Genomic DNA, 23,392 nt, shown 5'->3' on the forward strand with positions numbered 1-23,392 from the left:
CCTAGGAGGCATGTATGGACCACGAGATTACGTCAGAATTACGTCACCGATCTCCCCCAAGATGGAGATATATCAAATCTACCTACAGTGTTGCGATCATGCGTAGGCTTCAGCATCTAGATACCTAGGTAATGTACGTAATTTTGAGTATTTATTTCATGGTCATTACACCATTACACCATCCATCATGCATGCATGCATTGCATTGAAGAAGTCCCCGGACAAGAAAACCCAACCCAGCGACCGAAATCAGTAGAAACTCTCCACGATACTCTCCTTGTTGGCAGCACCGCCGATACCGCGCGGCCCCATCTCACCCAGACGGAAGACACTCTCGATGACGCTCAGCTCGGTGGCGGTGGTATCGAGGCCCGTGACGGCGAGCCAGTCGTTGACGACCATGCCGGCGCCGACGACGGAGCTGCCGCGGTTGACGCTGCCAGCGACGAGGGGCACCTGGAGCAGGGAGGAGAGCTCGTCCTGGTCGCGGATGGAGGTCTTGGGGTGGACGATGCCGCCCTGGTTGGAGAGAGCCATGTACGAGCCGGTGAGGACGTTGTCGGCGATGGTTTGCCGGAAGACTTCGACGCCGAGGACGTCGGCGATACTATTGGCCAGCAGGCGTTAGCCTTATCTTCCTCCATGGGCAGGCGGGGGGTGGGGGAAATAAGAAGAAGAAGAAGAAGAAGACAGGACATACATCTCCTCAGTTTCGCGCTCCAGGTCCGGGTGTATCAGGGCAACGTGATCGTTACAACAGATGACGTTGCCCAGCGCCGAGAGCCGTTCTTCTATCCGTTGGATCTTGACCGAGTCCGGTAGCGTGTTGCGGAGGTGCTGCAGTTCCTGGTCTGTCGTGGTGGTGGGCACGAGGAGGCCTTTCCGGTTGCTGTCGACGCGGCGGGCGGCCGGGTCAGCGAGGGGCAATCGCTGGGAGAGGGCATATTACACATACCCCGCGGTGAGACGGCCGACAATGCGGGTCCCGGCGATCGTAGCATGGCAGATGGGGATGACATCTTGCAATTCGGCTTCGAACACACTGTCGGTAGAAGAAAGTATTCCCCGTTAACGAATCCAATCCCGTCCGGACTTACGTTTCCCGCGCATCCTGCGGGAAGGGAATGCACACACCTGTAGAAGTTCTCGGAGGCGCCGATGGCGACGATGGCGTACGAATTTGTCAGACGGGAGAAGACGCCGACTCTGCAAGTGTAGAAAAAAAAAAGTTTGCGTGAGCGCATGTTCAGCTGCCTGCTGGAGTCCGGCCGCGGGTCACACTCACTCGTTGGAGTTCTCAAACTGAGCACGGACGGCCATGGTCTCGGGATTGGAGTCGCGAGGTAGCGGAAGGGAAATTGTGAAGGTGTAGGGAGAAGGTCTGGTTCGGAGAGGCCACCAGGAGAGAAAGCAGTGTTCTCTATGGGCGTACTCGGTGCCGCTGAAAAAAACCGGGACGTGCACGAATAATTTGCGAGGTGGGGTAACGGGGACGCAGAACCTGTCGTAAAGGGGGAGACTCGACAGCTGCGACTGAGGCGATGCAGAGAACCGGGTGAAGTACTTGGCGAGAAGCTGGGCTGAGAGGATCCTGGCGAGGGATATGCAGTTGATTAAAAAGCCGGTGGAAGAAGTTGGAGGTTGACGTGAAGAAAATCGGTTTGCGACTAGACCCGATCGGGGCGGAGTCCCCGAAAGAGTCATCAAGAGTCATCCAGCACGATCATCGCTCATCGCCACCGATGAATCATATTTAGAACCACACAATGTGAATTACGAAATAAGAAAACAACTTAGAAGATAGATTACATTCATGCAATCCATGCGAGGAAGGACGATTACCATGTAGATCCAGTCACAAGAACAACCCAGAATAAAAACAAAACGCCTTAAAGGAGAAAGCGCCTCCGCATTTGTAGACTACACCAAATCAAAGATGAAAAACCAACCATAACATATCCCTAATACGGAGGCCGAGGCGGCGGCGGCGGGAAATATCGACTCGGGGGAGGAGGACCGGCCAGGTATCCCGGCAGTGGAGGACGCTGGAAGTTAGACCCCGGGGGAGGTGGAAGCTGCGGAGGTCCTCCCAGAGGCGAAAACGGGTCAGGCAGCCCAAGCTGTTCGGAAATGGTGGGAATCTGTTGCCCGGCTGGGAGTAGTCGACGCGGCGGTTGTCGAGGGGTGGGAGGCGGCAGTACGAACGGACGATGCTCTGACGGCTGAGGAAGTAACGTCCGATGACTGAGGAGTCGCGGAGTGGACTGGGTGATAGAAGGTCGGGGCAGTTCAGCAGCTGCAGCGTCAGCCAGCGCAGACAATGCCGTCGGTCGTACATCAGGGAATGCACCCGGGGAGGTGCCATCCACTCCATTTGGCCGCAATTCAACCACGCCGGTGGCATCGAGTAGTAGATTGATGATTTCAGAGGCAGAGAGACCAGCCAAGGGCCCAGCTTCCCTCATCTGCTTCATCTGGGGGTCGATATCGTCGCCCAGCTTGGCACGCTGCACAAAGTCCTCCCAGCCAAATCTCCCCCGGTCGTATGCAGCAGCGCCAGCGGGATTGCGCACGTAGGTCGAGTTGCATCCTCTCACAAATTGCTTAACCGGTAATGCGACAGGGCCACGTTCAGCCTCGGTCTCGGAACCATCAGTCTGGAGGTCTCATTAGTCTGTGCTTTGGCCAGTCAGGAAAATTGGCATACCTCAGTGTGTTCGTCGTCTTCCGCCGCCCGACGTCCCTCGACAAACGCCATGTAGTCACCTTGGCTCGCCAGTAGATGCTCCTCCTGGATATGCCGAGCAGATGCCTGTATCGACCATCAGTCTGGGGGCGTTTCAAAGTCTGATGAAAGCAACTACTCACCTTGAATCGTTCCTCTATCACCTCCTGATAGGCCTCAAAGAGTTTCTTCTCCTGGGCAACTCGATATTCGTATTCACGGCGGAAGACGTCCTGGCGCTCCTGCAGCCTTGTCTTCAAGAGATAGTTCACTTCATCCCACTCTGGCACGCTTTTGTGGGCATTCTTATCACGGGCGAGCTTCTTCTGAGACTGGGAAGCAAGAACCGCCAAAGCGAGACGCTGTGCGGCGGCCACCCTCTTGAACGCTTTGTCCAACTCGCGCTGTCGGTCTCGGAGCCGCTGAGTGGCTGCACTGGGCGAGGGAGATCGTTCAGCTTCGACGTCACTCGAACGATCGGTCTGGCGAGTCGAACGTCCTCGTGTCCCTCGCATGGTACCGCGTCCACGCCGGACGCCAGCAAAGCGAGCGGCGGCTCGACTTCGCCCACCACGGCCTCTGCCGCGGTAACGGCCACCCCTGGTCGGTCTACCCGTCGTCCGTTCTGGGACGGTTTCCGGCGTGGACGTCTCCACTTCCTCAGTGATCTGACGAGATTCATCCCCCGCTTTGGAATCCTCCGCAGGCGACGGGGATCCTGGCCTGCCATTGCTTTGTACCGTCTGATCGAATTCGCCTTCTTCCAATTTCAGCTTCTTCGTCGGTGAGACCGAACCGCTGCTGGTCTCACCATGGGCGGGGTCAGACACCCTACGTTTGCGAGACAGGATCGGACTGGGGGTTTTGACATTCTTGGACGACTCTTTCCATCCGTCGTTCGCTCGTCCATTGACCTCTGTTTTGCTTTCTTGGGGGCTACCTTCCTTGTGGGTATATTCCACGGTTTGTGATGGACCCGGATTCGGTTCCAAGGAGCTTTCGGTGCCCTGGGGCTTGTCTACAACGGTCTCCGGCGCAATTCCCTCCGGGGACGGGTATTTAGCCAGGTGAGTTGGGGTAGCGAGGATGTCGCCGTTGGTCGGGTCCCCGATACTGTCGGTGACGTGGCGGCTCCTATTTCGGGTCCTGGTGGCCGGAGCCAGGCCGACAGAGGGACTGGGTTCGGGCTTTTTGGAAGACGGCCCGTCTTCAGAGTGGGCATCTTCGTTGGAGATCAGACTGCCATGGGAGCGTAGTCGGGCCGACTGTCGAGTGGTCCTTGGAGTCTCCTCCGCGATGGAGGCCCGTTTCGTCCGCTTTGGCCGGGGGGTCTCTGGAGAAGTCGGGGACTCCCCATCCAGCGGCGGCACAATTGGCATCGGAGGCCCAGCAGGGGCAGCGGCTCGCGTACGGGAGGCGCGAGTCCCACGAGCCGAATTGGCCGGACTGTTGACGCCATTCTTTGGAGAAGGATCTGGCTTCCCAGGACGGGTCTTCAGCGTGATGATACGCGACAGACGCGGCGGGCCAGACTTGCTTGGCGTGGCATTGATTCTGTTAGTGTCTATGGGATTGGCCCGCGCGTCCTGGCTGGCGCGATGACTCCGAGTGACACGCACGTGAGTGTCGGCCGGAGGGGAATCTGGAGGTGATGAGAAGGATTCAGGGAGTGGAGTGGACAGGACTTACTGGGAGTGGAAGGAGCAGGGGGAGCGGAGGGAGCAGAGGACCCTTTGGTCGAATCAATTTTCCGCTTGACCCCAGCCATGGCTGCGGGCTGAAGAGGATTAGTGATGGATTATGGATTGGAAGGGAATGTTGGCTGGGAACGGGGCTGAAAAGGAATAGCAGACGGGAGAAGGAGAAGAGGAGCGAGAACAGGAAGAAAGAAGAAAGAGAAAAAAAGGAAAGGAAGAAGAGGAGAGAAGAGAGCGAAAGAAGGATGGGAGCATAGGAGGGGATAGATGATGATGGGAGTAGAAAGTGAGGAACAGAAGGAGACAGCGAAGAAGGAAGACGAAGAGAATGAAGAGAAAGGGAGAAGGGGAAAAAGGAAAAAGAATAGATAGACGCAGGATGAGAGCAGAGGATGACTTACGGGGAGGCGATGGAGGAAGTAGAAAAGGAGGACGAAGTTAAAGTTGAAGTAAAGAAGTAAAGAAGTAAAAGCAACGTGGATCAGGTGAAAAGAAAGTAGAAGAGGAAAGAACTAGTCTGGACTAGCAGTAGTTGGGAGTCGCCGGAAGTAGTAGGAGCGACGACAGGGAGGAAAACCGAGGGAGAAACAACGACCAAACAAGGGAAGCCCACGGGCGACCAGGGAAGATGAGGTCGGGGAGAAGACAGAGAGGGAAGAGACAGGAAGAAGAAGGAGGTCACGATGTGTTGATCGCCATGGATCGAGTGGTTCGATGTCAGAATCGCCGGTGGACGGGGAGATGGTGGAGGAAGTAAAAAGGATTTTGACGGGACGGAAGAGTTTAGTGGTGGTTTATTGTTGGTCGGTGGCGCCGGTATCACTGACAACACAACACGGGAGAGATTTATTGGATTTATTGGAATTTACGGGGGGATTTAATTAAGTGAGAAAAAGAGAAGAATCAGAAGAGAAGAGAGAGAAGGAAAAGAAGAAGAGGAATTCCGGTGCAGACTGAGGATCCCCGTTGGATGCAAGGAGGGTTTGATTACCTATGACGAGCTAGTGCCATAGTTATCGTAATCAGGAGAACTATCACTCTCCATAGTACTCGACTTTACCTACTCCCCTCACTCTACTCTCCTCGCTTGACTCTCAGTCAGTCGGCTGAATTCTCTATTCTCGATCCTACTTTACTACCTTACTCATGTAACTGTGGGCTCACCGCTTCTCCGTATATCGTAGCATAAAGTCAATTTCATCTATCCATATGCAGTACTCCATACAAACGCCAGCAACAAAACGACACGCGTCCAGGATATCTCAAACAATCAGTCCCAAAAAAAAAGAGGGGGGAAAGCCCATCCCATCCTTAACTTTCATGTGGCGATTCATTCAAGTCATACTTCTTCGCATACTGCGCCATACTCTTCCGCACTTGCGCAGCCATCATACTAGTATAATGATCTCCCTCCCCCTCCTCCTCCTCCTCCACATCCATACTCTCCACCAGAGGTGACCGGCTCCGCGGCGTATGAGACCGTAACGAATGCGTCGACCGCACCCGCTCTAGCGTCTTCGTCGAGATGGTCTGTCCCGCCGCCGGACACGCCACCACGATACTCCCCGGCGTGGCCGTCGGCGGCGGAGAGGGACTGCCCGAGCGAAACAACGGGTGAATGTTGCTTTCGTCGGGAAGTTGCAGCGCCGGGGGAGGAGCCGGCAGGGTGAATGTCGACCCTGTCGGGGACGACTGACTGGACGAGGACTGCAGGACGAGGCTGTCGAGCGACCGTTTGAGCTCGGAATTGCTCCGGTACAGTCGCTGCAGGTCGCTGCGGTCGTCACCTCCTGTCGGGAGGGGATACGTCAGCGCCGCGGGGGGCAAGTCGAGTGAGGGGTGCTTCGTGTCGGGGTGGTAGAGGGTGCGGCCGGAGTAGCGATGCGAGATGCGCGATGGCGCGCGGGAGACGGCGCCGGGCTGGCGCGGTATCGAGGCGTCGCTGCCCGGCTTGCCGTCAACGGACGCTCGTCGAGACTCTTCGTCCAGGAGCGAGGGTTCCGCGGAGGTTCCCTTGTGCGCCAGGCTGGGTGGGTTGGAGAGATGACCGAGCTCGTGAGACACTCGTTTTCGGCCGAGTTCTCGCCTCCGTACCATGATGAGAAGGTAGCCCCCCAGTGTGCCCTGGCTGAGTACCGATATGGCCCAGACGACGCAGCGAGCAACCATGAGGGATCGCTTCGTGGGGGTCAGGGTAGCTTGGGGCTGTCCGATGAATTGGGAGGCGCTCCAGGCGATCCCTCCCGCCGTGATGCCCGTCACTATCAAGAGATAGACCAGAATAAACCCGCAGCCGTATACCTTCCACGGCCTCGGCCATCGCTCAAGGGTGCCTTTTCTGATGTCGTTTGTCCCCAGTGGGATCAAGATGAGAAGTGTAACGCAGCTGACGGAGCTCAGGCCGACAACAGCCGCCTCGATCAGGCCAACCCCGGAAGATAATGTTCTGAAAGATGCGTAACATAATCCGTGAAGAATCGTGACGATGAGGGTGAGAACGAGGGACGTGCCTCCTAGTATATAGACGGAGGTATGCGTGCGCCCACGCATACGGGGCATCACGGCGAACGAGAGTGGTCGTGGTAAGATGGCTGTCATTCGAGCTCGCCTGGTTCACCACTCTTCTGTTCAATTGGTAGCGTCAAGAGCAAGCAATGATATATAGATAGACGAGGGAGGGCTAAGGGGAGGGATTCATAACATCGTATAGGGACATAAAGGTATAGAGGACTGGGTGGAAACGAAAGGGACAGGCAGTACGAGATCATGAGTAGGTTATAGATAAAAAGTGACAGGAACGAGAGGAGGGTCTGGGGTAAATATCCGACCAGAAGCGTACCCAGCAGCGTGGGACTCGAGTCTATCTGTCAGACTAGGCAAAAGGAACAATCTCCCGAAGGGACTGATTTGGCATCAGACGCAAGGAATTGTTCGAATCAAGCCCACCGATGGGACCGACGGACCGGGCCCGCTGTCAGATCGCAGACGATAGCCTTTGAACGAGTCAAGTGTAGAGTCCCCAGGAGAATTTGAACTAGAAGAATTATCGAATCTTTTCTACGACGCTAGCTCCGGACGAAGGCTGCTTGGGGGTACTTTTGGATCCCGCGGTGAGGGGATTTGCACTCGACAACTGTAATATCCCTGAAAATATTGATGATTTGTCCTTGAATTTCGCTAAGAGATGACAGGGGTCGCCTGGTCCTCCGGAGATGATCTCTCCACATGGTTCATACCGACGGCGTACCTGGCATGGCCATCTGCAAGTCGATCGTGGATATCCTGACAAGGAGTGCGGAACTCTGGGAGATCTCCGGAACATGTGTGTGCATGGAAATATGATAGTCCAGATGGCAAAGAATTACTGTTTATGGGATACGTCCAGAAATCTATTTGTCAAACCTCGGGGCTTCTGTATGAAAGCGGCCGGGACGATCTCCAGGATCCCGGGACGGCCTTAATTGAATAATCGACCCAGGGCGGATACGGGCCTTGTGGAGGAAGAGTCGGCTGAGCGATGTGATCCATCATGGCGTTCCTCGAGAACGTCCATGCGAGAGTCACGGTGAAGAAACCCGAGGGATGGGCATAGTTGTGGAGGAGATAGACTGATTGGCCCCAGATAGATTGAGAAGAAACTAAACCCGGTCAATAGACTCGGGAAAACAATAGTATGTGGTTAGTGTCCAGCGGGAGATTCTTGAAGCGACTCATGTTGGCGTCTCTCCACCGCATTATCCGGTTGTGATAGATCAATACGATAGGTCCATGCAACAGAACCAAGATGCTCTTGTGTACTGTGTATTTTCATGGTGCGTGGATTATACCAAGAGCATTGTTGGTTTATTATGGGAAAGATAAGAAGTAACAACGGCTGTCTCAGGATTCTACGGGAGATGTTTTCGAAGAATGAAGGGACATGGAAGCTTGGCCGACGGCGGCTGTGAGAAGTGTTTCACTACGATCCATTATATATCCTGTGGAGTGCGGGCGATTAATGAGGGATTGGGGTGGGATGGGGTCTTCATATCCAACCACCGTTAGAGAAAAGGAACAATTTGTGACCATTGAGAATGACAATCATATGCTCCCTGGTCTATAGCACTGGTGCTTAGTAGAAGGAGATGTTATGCACTCCTGTACTCCGTAGATACCAGCTGTGGCGCAACATGGCGAAGGCCCCGTGGCGCACGCCGGACTCACCGCCTTCAGGTTCGCAGCTTCTCCTCCTCAGGCGTCATGGATTGTCATCATCATTCGTTGTCTTTCTCCTTCTTCCAACCTCTTCTCTTCCCAGTTCTCTCCTCCTCGTCTACTCCCCATCCTCCTCTACCCCCACCATCACCAGCATTCTCCATAGTCTACTGTCTTACAGACTACCCCCCTCATTCTTTCTCTCCCCTCCGTCTAGTTTCCCGTCAAACCCCCACCTTTTTTTGTAGCCATCGTCGTTGGTCCGTGGGTGGCGCAAGATGAAGCTCACTTTCAAAGTACCTTCTCCCCCTGTCACCCCCCCGGCTCTCCAGATCTCAATGTGATACAATTCTGATGCTGATCTCTTCTCCCTTTTTCACAGGATTTGAAACAGGAGAAGTTCGAGATTGATGCGGAGCCCTCAGAGACAGTAGGTTATCCGGATGCTGCCTGTGTCAGTGCGGGGCTAATGAAAATCTTCGTTAGGTTGGCCAAGTAAAGGAAAGAATTTGCCAGCTCAAGGGTTGGGAGGTTCCTCAACTGAAGTTGATCTATTCCGGTGAGCGGTCCCGCCTTTCCACTGATACAATCGGCGGCCTTGCTGGACCGCAGCTGACACCGTCCTAGGAAAAATTCTGAAAGATGAGAACACGATTGAGTCCTACAAGGTGGAGGAAAAGGGCTTCATAGTATACATGGTGTCCAAGGTAAGGCTCTGCCTGTGGCTTTGGTTTTGAAACTCCCAAAATCCCTCTAACGGTGCCACTGACATCTCCCTCCTCATATAGCCCAAGACCTCGTCATCCTCTGCCGCTGCCTCCCAAGGTCCTTCCACGCCTTCGAGGGCTGCTACTTCTACACCCGCCGCTCCTCCGGCCCCAGCTCCCGCTACCAGCACTCTCGCCCAGGCAGCCCCCCCCGCAACTCCGTCTCCCGCTGCTTCTGGTGCCTCCCAGTCTGGTCCCGCCTTCAATGACCCCTCTGCCTTGATGGCTGGCTCCCAAAGCGAGCCAGTTGTTGCTCAGATGGAGAGCATGGGCTTCGACCGAAGCGACATCAACCGTGCGATGCGGGCGGCTTACTACAACCCCGATCGTGCCATCGAATACTTGTTGAATGTATGTGCGATCCGGAGCTAATCATGACCCCACACGACTAATACAACCAATAGGGGATTCCGCCGGAGATTCAGCAGGAGCAACAGCGCCAGCAGCAGCAGCAACAAGAGGCCGCCGCTGGTGCCGCCGCTGTGCCAGCCGCCCAGGCACCTTCTGGTGACACCGCCACGTCCGGAGGGGATGAGCCCGTCAATTTGTTCGAAGCTGCTGCCCAGGCTGGTACGGAAGGTGGCCGCGGGGGTCGTTCTGGAGCTGCCGCTGCCGCTGCCGGGGGTGACCAATCCACTAGCCTTGACTTCCTGCGAAACAACCCGCATTTCCAACAACTCCGCCAGCTTGTTCAGCAGAACCCTTCGATGCTCGAGCCAATCCTCCAGCAAGTCGCCGCAGGGAACCCTGCCATCGCACAACTCATTGGACAGAATGAGGAGCAGTTCCTCCAGCTTCTGAGCGAGGAGGACGACTCCGAGCTTCCTCCCGGCACGCATCAGATCCACGTGACGGAAGAAGAGAGAGACGCTATCGAACGGGTGAGACATCCTCTATCAATGATTTGATTTCCTTCCATGGGACACTCCGAACTAACGCAGGTTCCTGCTAGCTCTGCCGCCTTGGATTCTCTCGGGACTCCGTCATCCAGGCCTATTTCGCCTGCGACAAGAACGAGGAACTGGCCGCCAACTACCTGTTTGAGAACCCCGATGATCCGGAGGACATGTAGCCTCGCACCTCGCGTCCTGGTGGGACAGACTGCCCCATGGTGATTTCTGCAATCTGGTGTCATGTTCCTATTCCCCTCTTAACGATATTGCAATACATATCCTTTGATTGGATCTTACTCCAGCCCGGGTCCTTCCACCGAACAAACATCACCAACCCGATGACCACGGTCACGGTTGTCGGGGTTGCTGCTGTCGAGGATAGATTGATGACTCGTGGCGGGGCGTTTCTGAACGTATGGTAATCGAATTTCCTTTTTCCCTTTGCGTCTGCAGATAGCCTCTGGTTTTGTACGTAGTTAATTGAGCCCAAAACATTCCTCTGTTGGTCTGATTGTCCGTCCGCTTCGTGGGAGAGAGAGGATATATTCCCTTTACCCACCTGTATTCCGTCGATGGAGTGGCGCAAGCAACATCCATGAATAAACCTGCCTCTGGCGGACACCTCGTGCGGACGGTCAGGCGCGTCCCCAAATGCCGACAAGTAGGTGGTCGGCTGACTCGGGGGAATACTCAGCGTGACCGTCCGGTTCTCCCGATTTCATGGGCCTACATCTATCTAGGAGCCTACGCTATTAGATGCATCCTTCGAGATTTCCCCAAACAACGGAATACGCTAGTGTGTTTCAAACGGATGTCATTGATTCGCTAGTGGGGTATAAGTTGATTTGGGTCATGGAGGATCGACGAGTCCATGGGGTATAACGGCCTGCATAGATAGGGACCAAGGGGAGAGAAGAGACGATATCGAGAGGACGGAGGGAGACAGAGGGTATTCAGAGAGGTGGGAGAAGGCAGGTGACCGAGATCAAGTAACCAAAACGCAACGCAGATATCAAGTGAGACATGAACGACTCCCAGATGTAGGAAATTTTTTTTTAAAAAAAAAGCCGTCTATGCAGTCTACCCGCCCAGCGCGTCCACTACGGACACCCGGCTCGTCGCGCTTCCCAAACGGCGATGCCGCGCCGGCCAATCACGCGCCTCACAGTCGCGACGACACCGTCGGACCCGAAGTCCAGGTCATCCAGGTTGAGATGCTTGCGGTAGGACCACAGCTCGTGGAGCTGGAGGTCCGGCGCGGCGGAGCCCGACGACGCGGTGTACTGGTCCAGGAAGGTGGCGGACTTGGGCGCGACGACGTAGACCTGGTGCAGGGGGTGGTCGTCGCTGTCATCGCCGGCCTCCAGGCTCCGTTTCTTGGAGTCGCAGGAGGGCACGAGGCGGTCCAGTTCCGCGGCCAGATCTGGGCCGGGGACGCCCATCAGGTCCCGGGTCTCAATCTCCAGGGGCAGGCTGGTGTTGTCGCCCAGGAGCCACCGCGGCGGGGAGTATGTCTTCCACCAGAGGACGGTGGCCGAGACGGCCGGGGGTGGGTGGCCCGCGGGGACGTCGACGGCGGCCAGGGTGTGGGTGGAGATGATGGCGGGCATGGCGATCTGGGCGGGGATGACGCCGCCCTGGTGATAGACGCCCATCAGGAAGCCCATGATGGCGTTGAACGCCACCCAGGTCAGCAGGAACAGGCGGGACTTGCGCATGCGGAAGCAGCTCAGAAGCAGCGGCACGCAGGGGATCAGGAAGCGCGGCTCCTGGTGAGGGAAGAGGGAGAGCATGGCGGTAGCGGAGATGGCGGAAACGGCGCGGGCGTTCTTCAACCACGATGGGACGGTCGGCAGCCGACGCAGGGACAGGACCATCAGGATCACGGCGGGACCAAGGAGCTGCGGCAGGTTGACTAGGAAGTGCTGGTAACGGGGGTGCAGTCCATGGAGGGCCAGGTTGGCACTGTCGGAGTTGTACAGGAGGTTGTTGATTGGGGTGATTATCGGCGCACGGAGGACATCGCTGAAGGAGGCGGATGGACGGTAGAAGGCAGTATCGACGAGGACGGCGACGCTGAAGAAGCAGAGGCCGAAGCCGACGAAGGAGAGGATTGAGAGGGGTCTGCGATGCGGGAGGACGGGAGGTCAGCCTGGCGAGACGGACGTGGGAGGGTCGGTGAACCCGGGAGCAAACACTGACTTGCGCCAAAAGTGAGGGAGTAATTGGAGGCCTGGGATGGCGAGGAAGGCAGGAAAGGTGATTCGATTGAAGACGCCGGCGACGGCGATAAAGGACAGGACAGCGCAGGAGAACACGGAGGAGCGTTGCTGTAAACAAACCGCGACGGGGATTAGAGCACGATCTGACGGCACACACACACACACACACACCAGTGGAACGAACCTTGTTCTCAACAATGCGACGAATCAAAACCAGACCCCAGGCTACCAGCAGCGTCTCCAGGGAGTTGGAGAAAGTGTGCGTCTGATACGTCCAGGTGACATAGGAGGAGGCCACCAAGACGACGGTCGCGCGACGATGACGGGGCACTGGAACCAGCTCATAGATGACCCAGTCCTCGAGCACGAAGCTCAGGAGGAACATGACACCTCGCAGGACATGGTAGACCAGCTGTGGGGGCGGGTTGGGGGTCCCGGTCTCGGTATAGAACCATTTCAGGAATCGTATCGGCAACTCGTACACGGGCCAGAGCGGGAAAACACTGCGGATGGGGTTCTGGGCGGTGAATTCCCACGGGAGATCGGACGGATAGGAAAGAATGTGGCCTGGGCAGGATGGGGAGAGGGAGGGTCAGTGTTTTTGTTGTTGACGGCGCAGTCGGCCATGTAGCAAGCAAGCCGGAGAGCGGGAGGATCGCGGTCGCGTCGCCGGCCCATCGGAAGGCAGACAGACAGACAGGGGAGATACACACCTGCGAAAACCTCCGGACCCTGGAAGTTCTCGTCGGGATGGAGATAACTGGGGGAGAGGGCAAAGTAAACACGGAGGGCGAGGAGTACCAGGTACGTTCGCCTCCACATGACTGGGAAGATCGAACCTGTGTATGTGACGGGAAATCGCAAACACAGCGGAACAGGGGAATCAAGGCGAGCACGATGGGCGAGAGAGACTAGATACACGGGACATGCTGTCCTTGCGACGTCTCCGAGAAAGGTTGACTCAATGGGAATCCAGGGGGAAGTTGGACGAGGGTGAACATGGAGGTCGGACAGGATAGAGAAGAAAGGAAGAAGGAAGATGGGTTGGAATCCCAGCTACGCGTCGTGGAGGGGTGATATCAGTTTGATTACCCGGCGATGAATCGACTCCTGGTGGGTCGGGATTGACCAGGCCAGGATGATGGATGGGAGAATGACTTCTTTCGCTTATGCATGATTGATGGTGATCGTCCAGGTCTCGAGAAAGAATCGAGCTAGGGACTGGATGAAGACGTTCGCTTCTCTTCTAGGGTCTGAGAAGTGAAAGAATCTTTGTCATGCGAATGGATGAAACTTGGATATCTGTAAATAGAGGGAGGTACCTCATAGGTACCTCTGACAGTGGTCGATGCCTAGTGGTCGTGAGAGTACCTACCTAGTACCTAGGTAAGGTAGAATAGGCAGCGTGGACCATACATGCCCATACCACTGCAAGTACAGCCCAGCGTGGTGGTCGGGGAGTTCGACGGTATGGTGATGTAAGATTACCGTATTCCTCCATCACTCGCCTCAGCCTCAGCCTCAGCGCCGGCGCTCGGGTTCGCTCTCTGTCTTTTCCTCCCACTCCAACCTCGCTCTACCCCGTATTTCCCCCGTCTTTCACCAATTCACCCAACCTGATCGACTCTTTCAGTTCTTCAGTTCTATAAAAGGTACCTCCCTATTCTCCCCTTCCCCTACCCTTCCCCTCCCCTCTGCATTCATCGTTCCGCTACCGTCATCGGTAAGCCCTTTTGTCTCCCCGCCTACGTACCCCTCATGACATCCCGTCTTGCACCGCGAACCAAACTAACGTCTCCTTCTCCAGTCAGTACTTCTCTCAAATCCAGTTCATTCCACACCTTCTCAACATGTCCGCCGCTCCTACTCTGGTCTTCACCAGCTCTGACGGCGTCGACATCACCGTTGGTACGTCCCGCCTGTCCATCGTGACCCTCTCCCACAATCCCGACTCGACCAACTGACCTCTCCTAGAACGTGATGTTGCCGAGCGCTCCCTTCTCATCAAGAACATGTTGGAGGACCTGGGTGAAACCGGCGAAGCCATCCCCATCCCCAACGTAAGTTTGCCATCCAACCAACCGGCACCCGCCCACCTCCCGAAACCGTGCCTGACAGCTCCCGCCGCCTAGGTCAACGAAGCCGTCCTGAACAAGGTGATCGAGTGGTGCAGACATCACAAGAACGACCCTCCCAGCACCGGTGACGACGATGATTCCCGTCGCAAGACGACCGATATCGATGAGTGGGACCAGAAGTTCATGCAGGTCGACCAGGAGATGCTCTTTGAAATCATTCTCGTATGCGAAGATCCCAGCTCCTAATCCCCTTGATCAGACTAACTCACTGCGTTCCCCCAGGCCGCCAACTATCTCGATATCAAGGGTCTTTTGGACGTCGGCTGCAAGACCGTCGCGAACATGATCAAGGGCAAGTCCCCCGAGGAAATCCGCAAGACCTTCAACATCCAGAACGATTTCACCCCCGAGGAGGAGGACCAGATTCGCCGTGAAAACGAGTGGGCCGAGGAGTAAGTCACCCATCCTGCCGTTTTCTTTCTCCAGGACTGACGGCTGTCCCAATGTAGTCGCTAAACGTTCCGTCTCTCCCTTCCGTCTGCTTTGTTTCGTCTCTTTGGGTCGGTTCGCTTTAAAAGGCAAAGACTACTTCAAGATAGGCGTCGTCCACGATGTTTCGACTTGTTTGTTGCTGGTCTTAGTGTTCTTCTCGTTTATGGCGTTAGGAATATACATTCGGCGGTAGCCGTTTTAAGGTTTCTACCAAACAAGGTCCACTGGAGTTGCTAAGCCCAGATGTAGCAAGACTTCCATTACGACGGCCGGATCGGTCATGCCTGTGGTACAGCACTTCCTGGATCCATTCGACAGCTGGGTATCAAGCCCGACTGGTTTTACACTAGATACCCTACGTAGTCCCGTTCGAGCAGGAAAGTCTCACAATCAAGAACGAGTCATTACAGTTATGCTAAAACGCATGGATCTCGACGTTCCATGCAATCACCCCACAAGACAGAAATGCCCCGAATCATCTTCGTTGACTGCTCATGATCCATCATAAATTTTTGATTTTGCTTCAGCTCGTGTACAATAAATTGCAGCTTCATCATTTGTCACCGAACCCGTCATCACATGAAGCCCGAATCGCCTAGACCCGTCCCGACCGCATTGACCTTGAACGAAACCGAGACCGATAGTTCCAAGGGAAGAGAGTTGTCGTGCAGCCGAACGGACCGATGGGGAAAGGAAAACGAGGCGACACAGTTCACAGCGGGCCGAGGTCAGGACGCAAATTCACCATCGCGAGCAACGTCGGCGGTATCACAATCGAACGAAACAATCGGGGACAAACATCTCGGTCGCTGTGGCCTCGAGTTTACAGACCGAGGCGGGTCTTGCGCCAGTGCCGCCGCTTGGCGTTGTATCTGGGAGACAGAAAGGTCAGCATGCGTCCGGTGTCTCTTCTCCCACCGAGTCGGAGCGAATCGAGCTCAGGCCCTTTTGAGCTTCTAATCCATCCGAATTTCATCCCCGCTGATGCCTATCCGCCATCCCAGAACTTGATATGCTCGACGATAGGACGTTCCGACCGGTGGGCTCGCGAAGAAGTCAAAAAAAGGATCGAAGATTTACCTGATGGTGTTACCGGTCCGGAGACGAATCCACTGGGGGATGGGACGGTTCTGCCTCTGGGCTTTGGCAAGCTTCTGCTTGGTGCGGAAACTCTTGTGGCTCTAAAGGGGAGAAAGGGCGTTAGCCAGCGGTTTTCATCGTGACGGTGACGGCCAGAACGAGTATTCCCCGAGAGGGTTGGACGGGGATTTTTCAAATCAAATTTTGACTGTGGCCCGTGAGGGTTCGCAAAGGAGAGGAGGAATGCTAACCGGCATCTTGAAGACTTGTCGCGACGGCGAGCTGAGATGGATGGACTGGCGATAGTGAGGTTGTCGACCGACTCAAGAGCCTTCCGGAGTGGTGGTTTTTTTGTGCGGGCAGGGCTTAGCGTTCGCTTCGGGTGGGTCATGTGATTCGTCGTGTTGTGGCCTCAGGCATGATTTCTGCCTGCAGTGCCCGATTAGTACGCCGGAGTTCTGTACTTCCTGTACTTGGGGGCCCTGCACCAGCCTCACCACTAGTATTTGTAGACTACTTTCTATATAGTAGATGTTAAATCTCTCTACCAGGGTCTGTCAGAAGGAAGATCCTTTGGCGACCGCGATGCGAATCTACTGGCTCGGAGTAACCGTTAGTCGGTGAGGGTGAGGGTGAGTGTCGACCATGGATGCCTGCTCGATGACTCAGAAAATCGGAGAAGTCGATCGAAGTCATGATGTATCTCAAACGATGCGGCACGGAGCGCCGCTCCATTCGGGCGATCTCGCGACAGGACGGTGTTCCCGGTTGCAGCAGACGCATTCGGAGACGGGTTCAACTTCTAACTAGACTGGTCGACGACCATGCCGGGACCTCTACGTGTGATGACAAGATGGATGCCTGAAAGGCTCCAGGGGTAATCATGTCTAGACCTCGCTTAGGTAGGCCGTACATACGCAGGAGTCCTACGTACGCTGGTTCGTAGAATAACTGTACTGCGTACAAGAAAGTGGACCTCACGACATGTCATCCCGCCGGACACAGTTTTTGCGGGGACGGTCGCATCGAACGAATGAGTCAAAGGAATGTTCTACAAACGCGATCCCGATCGCCCACCTAGCCGATGACCAAGCCTGGAGGGAATCCGGGCATAAGCGACGGAGAGGGGAGTTTCCGGGACCCGGCGAGGGAAGAGAAGAATCATTTGTCCCAAACGGACACGTCTTCACTGTCGAGAACGAACACTGGTGGCTGAGTATCCCGACAAAGGGCTAATAATAATGAGCCGGTGAAGTAGACGTCGGAGTGGCCAACGCCGACTGACCGACCTGGACGAAATGAGGGACGGCCTCTCGCCAATCACCTCCCGCGCTTGATGCGACTGGGGTAAACGAGATACGATAATGCGGTCCGTGGATCCAGCTTGACGGGGCGTTTCCGACCGCAATCTCCAACTCCCCTGTTACGTGGATTTGCCTAAAGAGGCTAAAGGGGTGGTAAGTTGACGGTCACCAAACATATGGAGGATTCCTCGTGCAAGTCGCCGATGATTGCCTTCGTTGGAGGATCCCGATCTGTCAACGGCGGTAAGATGTAAGGGGGGAAATCTCCGAAATTCTTCATCGTAAAGCTTGACGGGAGAAGTAACAGAGTATGCAGTACGTAGTAGGTACGGTACTATAGAGTATACTATGGAGTAGTCAGATAAGAGTCTACTGCATAGTGAGTCAGCTGCAGACCAGTGGATTAACCCAGAATAGAATCATAAGGAGGATAAGCAACCACGGGACTGGCATAAACCCGCTGTCGGCAAGTCGGCGCTCCGACCAGAATTCTCCTAATGAGGAACTAAAAAAATCTCACCACGGAGCTTTAGTACAAACAGGACTGGATTATATTCCATCATCTTCCCGGGCAAAGTCACCGTCTTCACTTCGGTCTTCTCGGTCTTCTTCACTGCCCTTCTGCCCGTTGTTGCCTCTTCCTCCTCCCGCGAGCTCTAGACCTCTGCTCCATCGTGTCTGTTTCCGGTTTTTGACCAGTCAACCAAACCAACTTTGATCACTTCTTCCTACTTATCCTTCTTACCCTCTGTTCTTCTCTTCATTCCCTCGTCTACATCTACCGTCACGATTCATGGGATAGTTGGTCTGGTGGTCCTTATCGCATCGATCACTACTGGACCCATTCTAGATCTCGGGAGGCTTGGCCTTCAACGCATCCCGACACCATGTCTGCCGAGAAACCCAACACGCCAACGACTACTGTCGAACAGGCCCACAGCTTGAAAGATCATTCAGTAAACTCTGGTTCCACAGTCACTCCCTCCGCTGGCAAGGAACAAGCTGGGTCCCGTCCATCGTCCTCGCAAAAAAGCCCCGCGCTTGCGGTCGACGACGATGTACTCTACGCTCACCTCCCCGAAGATGAGAAATCCATCCTGAAGAAACAGTTGGACGCAAAGGAGTCGAGTGTCTCATTCATCTCGCTCTTTCGCTATGCCTCACGAATGGACCTGCTCGTTATCTTTGTCAGCGCAATCTGCGCTATCGCCGCCGGCGCTGCATTGCCGTTGTTCACTGTATGTGTCCTTTTTCCGGCTCCAAGTCGCTGGACGGCGACGACTAACCCTGAACTAGATCTTGTTTGGGTCCCTGGCGAATAACATGCGCGGAATCGTGCTCGGGACGGTCGAGTATTCCGTGTACTACGACCAGCTGACCCACAACGTCTTGTACTTTGTGTACCTGGGTATTGCCGAATTCGTGACCGTCTACATCAGCACCGTGGGGTTCATCTACACCGGTGAGCACATCACTCAGAAGATCCGGGAGCACTACCTGGAGTCAATCCTAAGGCAGAACATGGGTTACTTTGATAAGTTGGGTGCCGGTGAAGTGACCACCCGTATCACCGCCGACACCAACCTCATCCAGGACGGCATCTCCGAGAAGGTCGGTCTCACATTGACTGCCATCGCGACCTTTGTCACCGCCTTTATTGTCGCCTACATCAAGTACTGGAAGCTGGCCTTGATCTGTTCGTCAACCATCGTGGCTCTGGTTTTGACCATGGGCGGTGGCTCTCGGTTTATCGTCAAATACAGCAAGCAGTCGCTGGACAGCTATGGTGCCGGTGGTACCGTCGCCGAGGAGGTCATCAGTTCCATCCGCAACGCCACCGCCTTTGGCACCCAGGACAAGCTGGCCAAGCAATATGAAGTCCACCTGCATGAAGCCGAGAAGTGGGGGACCAAGACCCAGATTATCCTTGGTTTCATGGTGGGGGCAATGTTCGGCATCATGTTCATGAACTACGGTCTTGGTTTCTGGATGGGCTCTCGTTTCCTAGTGGACGGCGAGGTGAATGTAGGTCAGGTATTGACCGTGCTGATGGCCATCCTGATCGGGTCCTTCAGTCTGGGGAACGTCGCCCCGAACGGACAGGCATTTACAAACGCCCTGGCGGCCGCCGTGAAGATCTACAGCACCATCGATCGCGTCTCTCCGTTGGACCCTTATTCGGAAGAGGGAGCCAAATTCGAGGACGTGCAAGGCAACATCGAGTTCCGTGATATCAAGCACATCTATCCGTCTCGCCCCGAGGTCACCGTCATGGATGGTGTGTCCCTGAATATTCCCGCCGGTAAAACGACCGCTTTGGTGGGCCCGTCTGGCTCGGGAAAGAGTACTGTCGTCGGTCTGGTGGAGCGATTCTATTTCCCCGTGAAAGGCCAGGTTCTTCTGGATGGCCACGACCTCCAGACATTGAACCTCCGTTGGCTGCGTCAGCAGGTTTCTCTCGTCAGTCAGGAACCAGTTCTTTTCGGTACGACGATCTACCACAATATCCGACACGGTCTCATCGGCACCAAGCTCGAGAACGAACCCGAAGAGAAGATCCGGGAAATGATCGAGCATGCGGCTCGGATGGCCAACGCTCATGACTTTATCACTGCCTTGCCCGAAGGGTACGAGACTAATGTCGGTCAGCGTGGATTTTTGCTCTCCGGTGGCCAAAAACAGCGTATTGCGATCGCGCGTGCGATTGTCAGCGACCCCAAGATCCTTCTGCTGGATGAAGCCACCTCTGCCTTGGACACCAAGTCGGAAGGGGTCGTCCAAGCCGCGCTGGATAAGGCTGCCGAAGGTCGGACCACGATCGTCATCGCCCATCGTCTATCAACCATCAAGACCGCTCATAACATCGTCGTCCTGGTGGGTGGTCGTATTGTCGAACAAGGAACCCACGACGAACTTGTCGATAAGAAGGGCACCTACCACAGTCTCGTTGAGGCCCAGCGGATTAACGAGGAGAGAGACGCGGAAAATATGAACCCTGATGACGATATGAATGAGGATTACCTGGCGGAGGAGGTGACGCGCATCAAGTCTGCGGGCACGAATTCAGCATCGTTGGAAGACGAAGATGAAGTGGCTGTCAACCAGATAGCACGTTCCGGCACCCATAAGTCCGTGTCTAGCGCGATCCTTTCCAAGCGGACTCCGGAGGTGCAGAAGAAGTACTCTCTCTTTGCTCTCATCAAATTCATTGCCTCCTTCAACAAGCCGGAGATTATGTACATGTTCATCGGATTGACCTTCTCGATCTTGGCAGGAGGTGGCCAGCCTACTCAAGCCCTTCTTTACGCCAAGGCAATCAGCTCGCTGTCATATAGCAGCACAATGGCTGACAAGATTCGGTCCGATGCAAACTTCTGGTCCTTGATGTTCTTCGTGGTCGGAATCGTCCAGTTCATTACCCTATCGACCAATGGCGCCGCATTTGCTGTCTGCTCCGAACGGCTGATCCGACGCGCCCGTAGTGAAGCCTTCCGTTCGATCCTTCGGCAGGACATCACGTTTTTCGACCGGGAGGAGAATAGCACCGGTGCGTTGACCTCGTTCTTGTCGACCGAGACAAAGCACCTGTCTGGAGTGAGCGGAGTGACGCTGGGCACTATTCTCATGACATCCACGACGCTGGGCGCTGCTATCATTATTGCTCTGTCTCTTGGTTGGAAGCTCGCCCTGGTTTGTATTTCTGTTGTCCCGATTCTACTTGGCTGTGGATTCTACCGCTTCTATATGCTTGCCCGGTTCCAGCGACGCTCAAAGGCCGCCTACGAAGGCTCTGCCAGCTATGCGTGCGAAGCGACATCAGCCATCCGTACGGTTGCCTCTCTCACTCGCGAACAGGACGTGTGGGACTCGTACCACTCGCAGCTCGAGGCGCAGGGCAGAAAGAGTCTCATCTCCGTGACCAAGTCGTCTCTTCTCTATGCGGCCTCGCAGGCGCTCGTCTTCTTCTGCGTTGCCCTTGGATTCTGGTATGGCGGTACTTTGCTTGGTAAGCATGAGTACTCAATTTTCAAATTTTTCGTTGTCTTCTCCGAGATCCTCTTCGGTGCGCAGTCCGCAGGAACTGTCTTCTCTTTCTCGCCCGACATGGGGAAGGCGAAGAACGCCGCCGCCCAGTTCCGGAATCTGTTCGATAGAAGACCCACCATCGACATTTGGTCCGACAAGGGAGAGAACCTGGAGTCGGTCGACGGCTCGATTGAATTCCGGGACGTCCATTTCCGCTACCCGACCCGACCTGAGCAGCCTGTCCTGCGGGGCCTGAACCTGACGGTGAAGCCGGGGCAGTATATTGCCTTGGTTGGGCCCAGTGGCTGTGGTAAGAGTACCACGATTGCGCTGTTGGAGCGCTTCTACGACGCGCTCTCTGGCAGCATCCTTTTGGATGGCAAGAACATCACCGACCTCAATGTCAATTCGTACCGCAGCTTTATGGCGTTGGTCAGCCAGGAGCCTACACTGTACCAAGGAACGATCAAGGACAATATCATGCTCGGAGTCACGGACGATGAGGTGTCGGAGGAGGCCATCGAGAAGGCATGCAAGGATGCCAACATCTACGACTTCATCATGTCTCTCCCGTAAGTTGTCATGCTTCTTCCTGCATATGCATATGCTAACCCTCTACCTATAGGGAGGGATTCAACACCGTCGTTGGCAGCAAGGGAGGCATGTTGTCTGGTGGACAGAAGCAGCGAGTGGCCATTGCTCGCGCCCTCCTCCGGGACCCCAAAATCCTCCTCCTGGACGAAGCCACGTCGGCTCTTGACTCGGAATCCGAAAAGGTTGTGCAGGCTGCGCTGGATGCGGCTGCTCGTGGCCGCACGACAATCGCAGTTGCGCACCGACTCAGTACGATCCAAAAAGCCGACGTGATCTATGTGTTCGATCAGGGCAAGATCGTCGAGAGCGGATCGCACTCAGAACTGATCCGGAAACAGGGTCGCTACTATGAACTGGTTAATCTACAGAGTCTTGGAAAGACGCACTAATGATGATCCCGCCATGTCCTTTTTTCATATACCCTTGCATTTTTCTCTTCTGACCGTATCTTTTTCATAATGTGCATGTGGCCATGGTCTATGGTTATCCTCCCTTCTCATTGTTTGATATTGCAAGTTTATGCCCGTCTCCACTGCACAGGGATAGATCCTATTGTTTAATGTTTGCTTCGTGGGCGAGGCGTTATGTATCCTTTTCTACCTAGAGCGAAAAGTCGGGGGTTACCACCGGCGAACATTTCAAGAAATCGAATGGATCCATTTGGTTCCTTTGCATCATAACAGGGCCACGGCGCAGTGCTCCAAGTAAATCCTAGTAGAACGCTCGGGTTAATCGCGATCACCGACCCCGAACTCCTTCTGCACATCGATCTGACGCATCCCTCGCGCGTCTGCAATGAGGCCCATCAGCCCTTGACCGATATCTTTGATCTCGTTGTAGTCGTGTAGGAGACGGATATGGCGTTGCACGGTGACAGAGGGGTCATTCCTGGATGGTCAGTCTGTTGTTCCTGCTTTCCTGTTCCCCTCAACATTCGTCCGGGACGTACTTGAGCTGGGACGTGATGGCAGCGATTTGACATTCGCATTGGGCGACCTGGGACTCCAAGTCTGCAATGGAGGCGCGGAGGTTGTTCTAGAGAGGTGTGAGTGACGGACTAGCTTGGTTGGATGCGTGAGAACAGTACCAGTCGTTTCTCCCTGCCGTTGTCGGTGGGAATTGAGGGAGAACTGGGCGGTGGAGACATGGAGAAAGGTGGATGGGATTTGGTGGTGAAGTTGAGGTTGGACTTAGTGGATGGCATACTAAGGTACTACTACTCCGTATACTCCGCCGTCTTGATGCAGGATGCCAATCACCTACCCCATATTCAGTACCTTTACAGTTGCAATATTCGGGAAATATTCAATCATTTATTAC

At 55.0% G+C, this 23,392-nt stretch overlaps 9 protein-coding genes across 9 annotated transcripts; 3 read left to right on the top strand and 6 right to left on the bottom strand.

Moving 5' to 3' along the window:
- Positions 1-77: 77 nt before the first annotated feature.
- On the bottom strand, positions 78-1,624 carry BDV59DRAFT_184518 (translation initiation factor 6). Its single transcript, XM_073690691.1, has 5 exons — positions 1,286-1,624; positions 1,135-1,206; positions 956-1,042; positions 701-889; positions 78-607 (listed from the first exon to the last, which is right to left on the bottom strand). The coding sequence occupies exons 1-5, from the start codon at positions 1,318-1,320 to the stop codon at positions 250-252; spliced, it is 741 nt and encodes a 246-aa protein (XP_073545201.1). The 5' UTR covers positions 1,321-1,624; the 3' UTR covers positions 78-249.
- Positions 1,625-1,961: 337 nt separating this feature from the next.
- Positions 1,962-4,493, bottom strand: BDV59DRAFT_194989 (uncharacterized protein; the record flags this gene model as incomplete). The annotated part of the gene is made up of 4 exons (XM_073692481.1): positions 1,962-2,657; positions 2,708-2,812; positions 2,869-4,367; positions 4,415-4,493. The coding sequence occupies 4 exons, from the start codon at positions 4,491-4,493 to the stop codon at positions 1,962-1,964; spliced, it is 2,379 nt and encodes a 792-aa protein (XP_073545202.1).
- A 1,240-nt stretch (positions 4,494-5,733) lies between these two features.
- Positions 5,734-6,981, bottom strand: BDV59DRAFT_204399 (uncharacterized protein; the record flags this gene model as incomplete). Its single annotated transcript, XM_073694458.1, has 1 exon — positions 5,734-6,981. The coding sequence occupies one exon, from the start codon at positions 6,979-6,981 to the stop codon at positions 5,734-5,736; it is 1,248 nt and encodes a 415-aa protein (XP_073545203.1).
- Positions 6,982-8,689: 1,708 nt separating this feature from the next.
- On the top strand, positions 8,690-10,855 carry BDV59DRAFT_184523 (putative UV excision repair protein (RadW)). The gene is made up of 7 exons (XM_073690692.1): positions 8,690-8,912; positions 8,999-9,046; positions 9,103-9,175; positions 9,244-9,323; positions 9,405-9,734; positions 9,788-10,264; positions 10,336-10,855. The coding sequence occupies exons 1-7, from the start codon at positions 8,895-8,897 to the stop codon at positions 10,453-10,455; spliced, it is 1,146 nt and encodes a 381-aa protein (XP_073545204.1). The 5' UTR covers positions 8,690-8,894; the 3' UTR covers positions 10,456-10,855.
- A 110-nt stretch (positions 10,856-10,965) lies between these two features.
- smp3 (glycosylphosphatidylinositol-alpha 1,2 mannosyltransferase smp3) lies at positions 10,966-13,959 on the bottom strand. The gene is made up of 4 exons (XM_073690693.1): positions 13,212-13,959; positions 12,683-13,065; positions 12,479-12,606; positions 10,966-12,400 (listed from the first exon to the last, which is right to left on the bottom strand). Exons 1-4 carry the CDS (start codon positions 13,318-13,320, stop codon positions 11,377-11,379), a joined length of 1,644 nt encoding a protein of 547 aa, XP_073545205.1. The 5' UTR covers positions 13,321-13,959; the 3' UTR covers positions 10,966-11,376.
- Positions 13,960-14,033: 74 nt separating this feature from the next.
- Positions 14,034-15,108, top strand: skpA (SCF ubiquitin ligase subunit skpA). Its single transcript, XM_073690694.1, has 5 exons — positions 14,034-14,150; positions 14,306-14,406; positions 14,473-14,558; positions 14,631-14,798; positions 14,859-15,108. The coding sequence occupies exons 2-5, from the start codon at positions 14,349-14,351 to the stop codon at positions 15,030-15,032; spliced, it is 486 nt and encodes a 161-aa protein (XP_073545206.1). The 5' UTR covers positions 14,034-14,150; positions 14,306-14,348; the 3' UTR covers positions 15,033-15,108.
- Positions 15,109-15,343: 235 nt separating this feature from the next.
- On the bottom strand, positions 15,344-16,939 carry BDV59DRAFT_184534 (eL39 family ribosomal protein). Its single transcript, XM_073690695.1, has 3 exons — positions 16,400-16,939; positions 16,149-16,249; positions 15,344-15,940 (listed from the first exon to the last, which is right to left on the bottom strand). The coding sequence occupies exons 1-3, from the start codon at positions 16,403-16,405 to the stop codon at positions 15,892-15,894; spliced, it is 156 nt and encodes a 51-aa protein (XP_073545207.1). The 5' UTR covers positions 16,406-16,939; the 3' UTR covers positions 15,344-15,891.
- A 996-nt stretch (positions 16,940-17,935) lies between these two features.
- mdr1 (ABC multidrug transporter Mdr1) lies at positions 17,936-22,219 on the top strand. Its single transcript, XM_073690696.1, has 2 exons — positions 17,936-18,690; positions 18,749-22,219. The coding sequence occupies exons 1-2, from the start codon at positions 18,340-18,342 to the stop codon at positions 22,052-22,054; spliced, it is 3,657 nt and encodes a 1,218-aa protein (XP_073545208.1). The 5' UTR covers positions 17,936-18,339; the 3' UTR covers positions 22,055-22,219.
- A 581-nt stretch (positions 22,220-22,800) lies between these two features.
- BDV59DRAFT_204404 (SWI5/SAE3 family protein) lies at positions 22,801-23,219 on the bottom strand (the record flags this gene model as incomplete). The annotated part of the gene is made up of 3 exons (XM_073694459.1): positions 22,801-22,960; positions 23,022-23,107; positions 23,160-23,219. 3 exons carry the CDS (start codon positions 23,217-23,219, stop codon positions 22,801-22,803), a joined length of 306 nt encoding a protein of 101 aa, XP_073545209.1.
- Between the last annotated feature and the right edge of the window lie 173 nt (positions 23,220-23,392).

This window comes from Aspergillus ambiguus, assembly GCF_047715705.1.
Source record: "Aspergillus ambiguus strain CBS 117.58 unplaced genomic scaffold BDV59scaffold_32, whole genome shotgun sequence".
NCBI classification, from domain to species: Eukaryota; Fungi; Ascomycota; class Eurotiomycetes; order Eurotiales; family Aspergillaceae; genus Aspergillus; species Aspergillus ambiguus.